Consider the following 9,197-nt stretch of genomic DNA (forward strand, 5'->3'; position numbering starts at 1 on the left):
ACCTGTACTCGCTGCTTCTGAAATCTAACACAACAACGCGTAGCAATTTCGAATCAAAATATGATGTTCGTCACATTTTGGGTACAAATTTGCGTTTTTTTTCCTGTCCGCTTATTTCTTACTAGTTTGATATTTGCAATAATCTCAAAACGTATGTTTTAAAATTAACGACACACCACAACAGTTAAATCATAACCTAAATTGAACTATGAGAGATTTGCGTGTCGCAGCGGTTTCGTTAAAACTTGGCAGCAATCAGGTGTGCACTGGTCACCTCTGCCCGACTTTACCCAACACCCTGTCATGACAGCTGCCCCACTGCTAGCTTTCCACATAAAGAAGCAACAGCCACCCCCAGCTTTAAACGTTATGTCTCTTGTTATCAATAGGCCGAATAAGTAATTAAATAAACTGCAAACATAAGTACTATTCCTTTCCTTACCTTACACCCCCCGGCACCGACACAACTCTTTTCAGGGGACGACCTCTGAAAGCACTTCCTGTAAGAGAATTTGCCAAGTACCATAGAGTGTGCACAAGCGGCGCACTATCGCCTCAAAACAACAGAGTGCACTCATCGAAACTAGATGGGCAGACGAATAAGAATGATCTCTGATCAAGCGTGTCAACAAATAAACACGTAATACGTTTCTAACAGATTGATCACTTCACCTTTGAATTGAAAAGAAATTTAAACTTGGTAAATTCGCCATAGGGAAAGATCTGTTCCTATTTATATTGTATTTAAGAAATGTCAAATCCACTTCCAATCAATAAGTCAGCATTTTGCTCGAATAACGTTACGTATGAACAGAGGAAGCGATGATAAACTGATAGCGACGCTGAAGACGTAAACAAAATTGCGACGGTCTTATCTTGATTACGTCTCCTTATCGCCCCAGAACTTTACAATTGACATTGTGTCCTTTTCTTGACCGGTTAATCCGAGTAATTTCATTTAATGGAGTATGATCTGTCGCTATATCTGGGTGCTAATAATTAATTCAACTTTTAAGATTAGGACCCAAACTTATTTAGTTGGAGACATTAAAGTGCTGGGCACACGTGCACACAAACCCACTCTCACACAAAATGAGACATTCAGAGCTGCCAATTAAGCTCGGCATGCAAGTTTGGTAGGTGGGAAGTCATGCAATGCATTACATGAGACAACTGTTACTTTGAAATGTTGTGTGTGTGACCTAAAGTGTTCTATTAATATAAAGGTTTGTGTGGTGTTTGTTAACTTGACGGGGAGTAGTATGAGGTAATCCAGGAAAGAAGTTCGCCGCATCATTAAACATATACGCTGCCAGTCAAAAATTTGGGTACAGCCAGAAATGTTAATGTTTTTGATAGAAATTGACACCTTTCTTTGATTCAAGATATCACTAAATTGATTTAAAAAAAACAGCCAATATGTGTTAATGGCTTTTACTACTCGAAACGACTGATTATTAATTTATTATTCAAATATGACTGCAAAGCACCATTTACAGCAGTTATTTCTTCAGTGTTCCAGTGGTCACCTCCTTTAGCTTATCCATAATTAGTCATGTATAAATGTTAATTGATGATTACCGAAACCTTTGTTATTGCATTAGCACCACTGAAAACAGCTATTTTATTCAGTTAAGGTTGCAAGCTGCCATTGCTTATGTTCAGTTTTGGGTTCAAAGATGGCCAAAATGAAACAGCTGTCTCAAGAAATGACATGTCAAGTTTATTGTTTAGTTTTTAGCTGAATTAAGTTTATTTTATGTAACAGATTGCCAAGAAACTAAAAAATGCATATAAGGTTGTATATTACTATCTTGAGAGAAGAGGGCCAACTGGATCTAACTAGGGCAGAAAAAGAAGTCAGGAAGCCCTGATGCACAAGTGCATAATATAATAAGGACATCAGGGTGTGCAGTTTGGGAAACAAACACTTTACAGGTGGCTTCTTCCTCAATTATACACTTATTACCAGTGTTGTCTGTAACAGAGAAAAGACAGTTGTAGGATGCTGGCCATAGTATGCTTTTCCGGTCGCCTTCAATCCAATTTCTGTGCTCCTTTTCATGTCTTATTTTTTTTGCCAGTTTCAGATAAGTCTTTTTCTTTGAAACTTTGTCCCTTGGGCCAGCATCACAGAGTCATCATTTCAAACTGTTGCATATATTTGGTGTTTATTTAAGGAAGAAATCAGATGAGGACCTGTAAGGTGTTTGTTTTTAAAATTGCAGACTCTGATGTCCTTATCGTATTATGCAGTTGTCCATCTGAGTCTTCTTCTTCTGTTCTGGTTAGACCCAATTTACCCTTTCATCTCATGTCAATAGACACCTTTGTATGAAATCTTCAGTTTCTTGACAATCTGTCACATGAAATAATGTTTGTTCTGCTAAAAAAAACAAAACAAAAAAAAAAAACAGACTGACATGTTTCTACAGAAAGCTGTTTCATTTTGGCCATTTCTGAACCCAAAACTGAACTTTAGGAATGCCAGTACCTTGCAACCCACATGAACAGAAAAAACAGTTTCAGTAGTGCTAATGCAAGTACAAGGTTTCTCTAATAACCAATTTGAACAGAAAAAACAGTTTCAGTAGTGCTAATGCAAGTACAAGGTTTCTCTAATAACCAATTTGAACAGAAAAAACAGTTTCAGTAGTGCTAATGCAAGTACAAGGTTTCTCTAATAACCAATTAGCATATAAAATGAATAATTAAGGATAAGCTATGGGAGTTTACCATTGAGACACTAAAGGAATGACTGCAGTCTTATCTATACAATCTGATTGGTCACTTTTACTGTGGTTGACCAGTCAAACGTGATTGAGACCATATGCGCCAAGCAAGGTAGATTGGCATAAACAAGGATACTGAGGACAGGCATGGGAGAAATGCTGAGAACTGCCTTCAGACACAGGAAGTATTAGCAAGAATGCAAAAAGTGTTTTCATAGTGGGTAATGAGGGCCTGTCTACAATTGGTGGGAGCCAAAAAGTGGACAGGAGGCAAGCAACACACCTCAAAATGACAGGCTTTACAGAGGCAGGCCTTACAGGAATGCATTTGAAAGAGGAAGCCCCAATCAACACAATAATATCGAAGAAAGGCTTAGGATGAATGCTGAAGGTACAGTATGTGTATGGCATGAGGCATAAAATATTTTTAAATTTACTTTATAGCTAGTGTGAATAATGAATTAATATGAAAAATATGAACATTTCTGGTTGTGTCAAAACTTTTCACTAGTAGTGTACTGTAATAGTATCATTCTCTTTGTAAATGTTATGGCACCTAGAAAATAAAAGGAGGAAAACAGTTGATCCTTCATATCTTTTTCGGCAGAATAATTGGCCGCTATACAGTGCATCCGGAAAGTATTCACAGCGCATCACTTTTTCCACATTTTGTTATGTTACAGCCTTATTCCAAAATGGATTAAATTCATTTTTTTCCTCAGAATTCTACACACAACACCCCATAATGACAACGTGAAAAAAGTTTACTTGAGGTTTTTGCAAATTTATTAAAAATAAAAAAATTGAGAAAGCACATGTACATAAGTATTCACAGCCTTTGCCATGAAGCTCAAAATTGCGCTCAGGTGCATCCTGTTTCCCCTGATCATCCTTGAGATGTTTCTGCAGCTTAATTGGAGTCCACCTGTGGTAAATTCAGTTGATTGGACATGATTTGGAAAGGCACACACCTGTCTATATAATGTCCCACAGCTGACAGTTCATGTCAGAGCACAAACCAAGCATGAAGTCAAAAGAATTGTCTGTAGACCTCTGAGACAGGATTGTTTCGTGGCACAAATCTGGGGAAGGTTACAGAAAAAATTCTGCTGCTTTGAAGCACAGTGGCCTCCATCATCTGTAAGTGGAAGAAGTTCGAAACCACCAGGACTCTTTCTAGAGGTGGCTGGCCATCTAAACTGAGCGATTGGGGGAGAAGGGCCTTAGTCAGGGAGGTGACCAAGAACCCCATGGTCACTCTGTCAGAGCTCCAGAGGTCCTCTGTGGAGAGAGGAGAACCTTCCAGAAGGACAACCATCTCTGCAGCAATCCACCAATCAGGCCTGTATGGTAGAGTGGCCAGACGGAAGCCACTCCTTAGTAAAAGGCACATGGCAGCCCGCCTGGAGTTTGCCAAAAGGCACATGAAGGACTCTCAGACCATGAGAGAGAAAATTCTCTGGTCTGATGAGACAAAGATTGAACTCTTTGGTGTGAATGCCAGGTGTCATGTTTGGAGGAAATGGGGCACCGCTCATCACCAGGCCAATACTATCCCTACAGTGAAGCATGGTGGTGGTAGCATCATGCTGTGGGATGTTTTTCAGCGGCAGGGACTGGGAGACTAGTCAGGATAAAGGGTAAGCTGACTGCAGCAATGTACAAAGACATCCTGGATGAAAACCTGCTCCAGAGCGCTCTTGACCTCAGACTGGGGTGACGGTTCATCTTTCAGCAGGACAACGACCCTAAGCACACAGCCAAGATATCAAAGGAGTGGCTTCAGGACAACTCTGTGAATGTCCTTGAGTGGCCCAGCCAGAGCCCAGACTTGAATCCGATTGAACATCTCTGGAGAGATCTTAAAATGGCTGTGCACCGACGCTTCCCATCCAACCTGATGGAGCTTGAGAGGTGCTGCAAAGAGGAATGGGCGAAACTGGCCAAGGATAGGTGTGCCAAGCTTGTGGCATCATATTCAAAAAGACTTGAGGCTGTAATTGCTGCCAAAGGTGCATCGACAAAGTATTGAGCAAAGGCTGTGAATACTTATGTACATGTGATTTCTCAGTTTTTTTATTTTTAATAAATTTGCAAAAACCTCAAGTAAACTTTTTTCTTGTTGTCATTATGGGGTGTTGTGTGTAGAATTCTGAGGAAAAAAATGAATTTAATCCATTTTGGAATAAGGCTGTAACATAACAAAATGTGGAAAAAGTGATGCGCTGTGAATACTTTCCGGATGCACTGTATAAACTGCAGGTCGTTTTACTCTATTTGGTACAGATGCTGGACTGTAATATGTCTTGGTGTTCAATTTTTAGTGAAACTGCATCACAATGGCCATAGAGCTCTAAACACCATAACTTGTGTAGAAAACAATTAAGTTAGGTACTATAGGGGGACAAACAAACAAACAAATAAAAAATAGACCGCATGGTTTCAATTTAATCTTGGCTTCCTACTATCGATTATAATGGACTGGTCATACAAGGGTTACTTTTCCTTTTAATTGGAGCATCACAGGAACTCCATCCATCCATCCATTTTCCAATCCGCTAAATCCAAACACAGGGTTGCGGGGGTCTGCTGGAGCCAATCCCAGCCAACACAGGGCACAAGGCAGGGAACCAATCCTGGGCAGGGCACCAACCCACCGCAGGACACACACAAACACACCCACACACCAAGCACACACTAGGGCCAATTTAGAATCAGCAATCCACCTAACCTGCATGTCTTTGGACTGTGGGAGGAAACCGGAGCGCCCGGAGGAAACCCACGCAGACACGGGGAGAACATGCAAACTCCACGCAGGGAGGACCTGGGAAGCGAACCCGGGTCTCCTAACTGTGAGGCAGCAGCGCTACCACTGCGCCACCGTGCCGCCCATCACAGGAACTCCCGTGGCCTAAAAGAAGAGTGTTCGGATGGCAGACCCTAGAGTTCCAAAAGCTCGGTCTAATCTGAAATTTATCAGTTAGCCTCCAGAGGTGGGTCCTAGCCTGGGTTGAGAAGTCTTTCCAGTCAGAAGGCTAGCAAGTGTTGACGTCGGTGGTTAGTTGTGGGTGAAAATTCACCTGTTGGGACAAGGATTAAAGGCCGGAAGAATGGTGGAAGGTGTGAGCAGGTGGAGACCTGACATAAGGTACACTTTAGTTGATAAGCATTTATACCACCCTACATAACAGACAAGGAACTAATTTAATTTTTACGAAGCTTTAGAATGCTTATAGGTTGTCTACTGTTTATTTGTCCCTTTTGTTTTGTAACACCCTGTAGATGTAAAACATGGCCTCCTGTGTGTGTAAAATGGATGAAGAGTGCCTCCAATTGTAGCACTGAAGAATCTTTCAAGGGAGCAGGCACAACTAAAACTGATCTTCAAACCCTAAAAACGTTACATGTAAAAATAACAGTCAAAAATAGAAAAGCAAGATGTTTCTAAAACTGTTCAAAAGATTTTCCCTTACCTACTTATGCAGTATTAAAGAGCACCCATCCTAAATACTGACAATGCAATGAAGTCATGAAAAGCAGTGACAGTCCCACATGAGAAGCAACGGAAACTAGTCATAAACAAAATGACAATGGTCATAAAACAATTCCACAAAATGGTAACACATGCCAGAGATAACAAGAACAAAATGGCACCACAAAGACATCTCCACAATAGCAATAAAAAGCTACTACCAGGAAGAATATGCACAAACATACAACAAAATCAGTCTAAACTGATTCTAAACATCCCCGTACTGAAATTCATGACACTTATTGATGACACCCTTCAAATACACACATTTCAATATTTTTTCACATTTCCACACCAAAGAAATGAAATAAGAACGTAACAGTTACCATTTCTCAGAGAATCTCTTGTTTATAGTATTAGAACACACAAATGATGTGGCCCAATTACAGTGAAAAATATGCTGTAATATGCAAAGTTCTATGCGGGTAAAATACTTTTTTTTTTGGATGCATTTGTTTATTAGACAACTAGGGGGCTCCGCCCCCTGCTCGCTTCGCTCGCCAACCCCTGGTGTTGGGAATGACAAAGAGCGCGATGTATGAATGAGATATAGAATAGTGTGACGGTGTAGATGATGCAAATAGAAAGCAAACAATAAAGTGTGTGGCACAGTGTAAAGGTTTATTTGAAAATTTCTTTGTACACGCCGTTTAAGTGTAAAGGGTAATTTCAGGTCAGAACTTGTAAGGTCAATGAAGATGGTTATTGTCGTGATCAGAGTCAAGTTTGTCAGAGCTTAGAAAGAGTTGTGTCTCTCCAGGAAGTAATGGAATGACTTGGGTATTTATGTTTTGCACATTAATATTTTTTGGACCTAATATAGTGCGTTGTGTTAAAAGGGGCATTTGGTCTAATGAGATTGCTGTTCCAAATCTCTCTGTAACTAAGTCGTCGCAGATAAAGGCTTGAGGAATTGTAATAATATGTGGCTGAAGTCCATCTGTATTGGTGAGTGTACCATCTCTCAGTTGTAATAAGCAATTGTTATGATTTGGTTCTGGACATCGTATCTTTTTTACTAACTGTATCTTTTGAAAGCAATGCCAATTGTCTGCGTATTTTAAGGTGCACTGAACAATAGCTGAGTGCAAGGCATCTGGAAGAATAGCTAAGCACTGTCTAAAATCTCCTCCTTCTAAAAGTACCTTTCCTCCAAAGCGAATATTATTATTCATAAACGTTTGTAGAAGTTTATGAATGGTGTTGAGTAAGTGACTTCATGCCATTGTACATTCATCAATAATTCACATTTTTTCAAGACGGATGTCACGTGCAGTGCCACCGTTAATGTTCATAGTGGATACCGATTTGTAGGATCTAATGCAGTTGATAAAGATTTCACTTTCAGGTACATCGTTAGTTAGAAGCTTTTGTAGATATTCAGTATATGAATGTAAAGGAGGCAGTCTAATTTGACCCTTTTGACAACAATGTGTAAACGTATTACTTGTATTGCCAGTTGTTTCTTCAGGGAAGTGAACTGAATGACAATGATTGCAAATGACATTCATTAATCCGAATGAATTTTCCTGGTGTATATTTTGCTTGTGCCGTTTGAGAGGCGCGTTGTTGCATGTGTAGTATTTGGGACGTGTTGTTTTGGAGCTGTAATCGATTTGCCTGTGCTGTGTGAGAAGCCCGTTGTTTCCTTCCTTGCCATTAACGTATGTCTGAGACGGGAGGTGTTTCGTTTTGAATCCGTGCCTGTTGCGATGCAGCACTTTGATTGATAGCTTGCGTCATGTGGATCTAGGATGTAGATTTGTGCATATTTGCGTTGTTGATTTGTTTCAGGGTGCACTGTTCCAATGCGATTCAGTATTTGTGCACATATGCGAAAGCAGTATGGGCCATTGCCTTTTGGTGGCCTGATATTTACTCCGTTAGATGCAAAAGCAAATGAACTATTGTAGGATCTAATGCAGTTCATAAAGTTTTTACTTTTAGGTACATCGTTAGTTAGAAGCTGTAGTTGAGCTTTGCGTTTTTGGAGTCGAGACATTTTTTCTTTTAGAAATATGGATAAGTAATAAGGAGTATTGCACTCACTGTTAATATGGAGCCTTTTCTGCGGTTGATCGGTTAATAGTGCCTTATTGTAATGAGATCCACCTATGCTGCATAGCCGTCTATTTTGTTGTTTCTTTCGTGTTCGTGTGTTTGTTCCTGTTATCCTTTCCTTTTCGTTTTGTACCCGTGACCGTGTATTCATGACTTGTTTCTTTCTCAGCATGCGAAATATGGATAAATAATAAGGAGGATCGCAGTCACTGTTAATATGTTTCCTTTTCTGCAGTTGAACGGTTAATAGTGCTTTATTGTAAGGAGATCCACCAATGCTGACACCTATGCTGTCTAGTGTGAAGGTGTTGACGTTCACTTTAGAATATGTGGCTTTGGGTGTCACTTCTTATGGATGTGTGTGTGTGTGGGGGGGTGGGTGGGTGAGGATTGTTGTTGCGCGAGCGTCTTCTTTCTTTTTGTGTTCCTGTGTCTTGTTGAATCCCCCTCTTTGTGTGTGTCCCGTCCGTTGCTTGTAGGGTCTGTGGGGTGGTTTTGTTGTGTTCTTTTTTTTGTGTTCCATGGGCTTGTTGAATCCCCCTCATGGTGTGTGTCCTGTCCGGTGCCTGTAGGGGATGGGGGGCCGGGGGGGGGGTTGGGGGGGTTGGTTGCCTTGCTGTTGTGCGCGAGCCTCTTTTTTTTTTTTTGGGTCTAGTTTCGTGCTTTGCCTGCATTTGACTACTTTTTTATGTGCCTTTTCCTTTTTTTGGTGCTCCTTGCGCGTCATTTCTCCTTTTTTGTCTTTTTTCTGTGCTCACTCCTTTTTTCTGTGGTCTTGTCCGTCTGTCGCGGCCCCTCATCCGCCTCTCGCGGCCTCTTTTGTCCCCCTCTCGCGGCTCCTCATCCGCCTCTCGCGGACTCTTTTTGCGCCT

At 40.8% G+C, this 9,197-nt stretch overlaps 1 protein-coding gene across 2 annotated transcripts in view; it reads right to left on the bottom strand.

The window, feature by feature from the left end:
* Nucleotides 1-581, bottom strand: part of txn2 (thioredoxin 2) — a 37,177-nt gene extending 36,596 nt beyond the window's left edge. Inside the window, exon 1 of one of the 2 annotated variants that reach the window (XM_028815574.2) lies at nt 443-578. In XM_028815574.2, coding sequence (XP_028671407.1) covers nt 443-526 — 84 coding nt within the window. In that variant the 5' untranslated portion in view covers nt 527-578. Of the gene's footprint in view, nt 1-442 lie in introns of both variants that reach the window. The other variant, XM_051934491.1, reaches the window with a different exon arrangement.
* Nucleotides 582-9,197: the final 8,616 nt, after the last annotated feature.

This window comes from Erpetoichthys calabaricus, chromosome 12, assembly GCF_900747795.2.
Source record: "Erpetoichthys calabaricus chromosome 12, fErpCal1.3, whole genome shotgun sequence".
Taxonomy (NCBI): domain Eukaryota; kingdom Metazoa; phylum Chordata; class Cladistia; order Polypteriformes; family Polypteridae; genus Erpetoichthys; species Erpetoichthys calabaricus.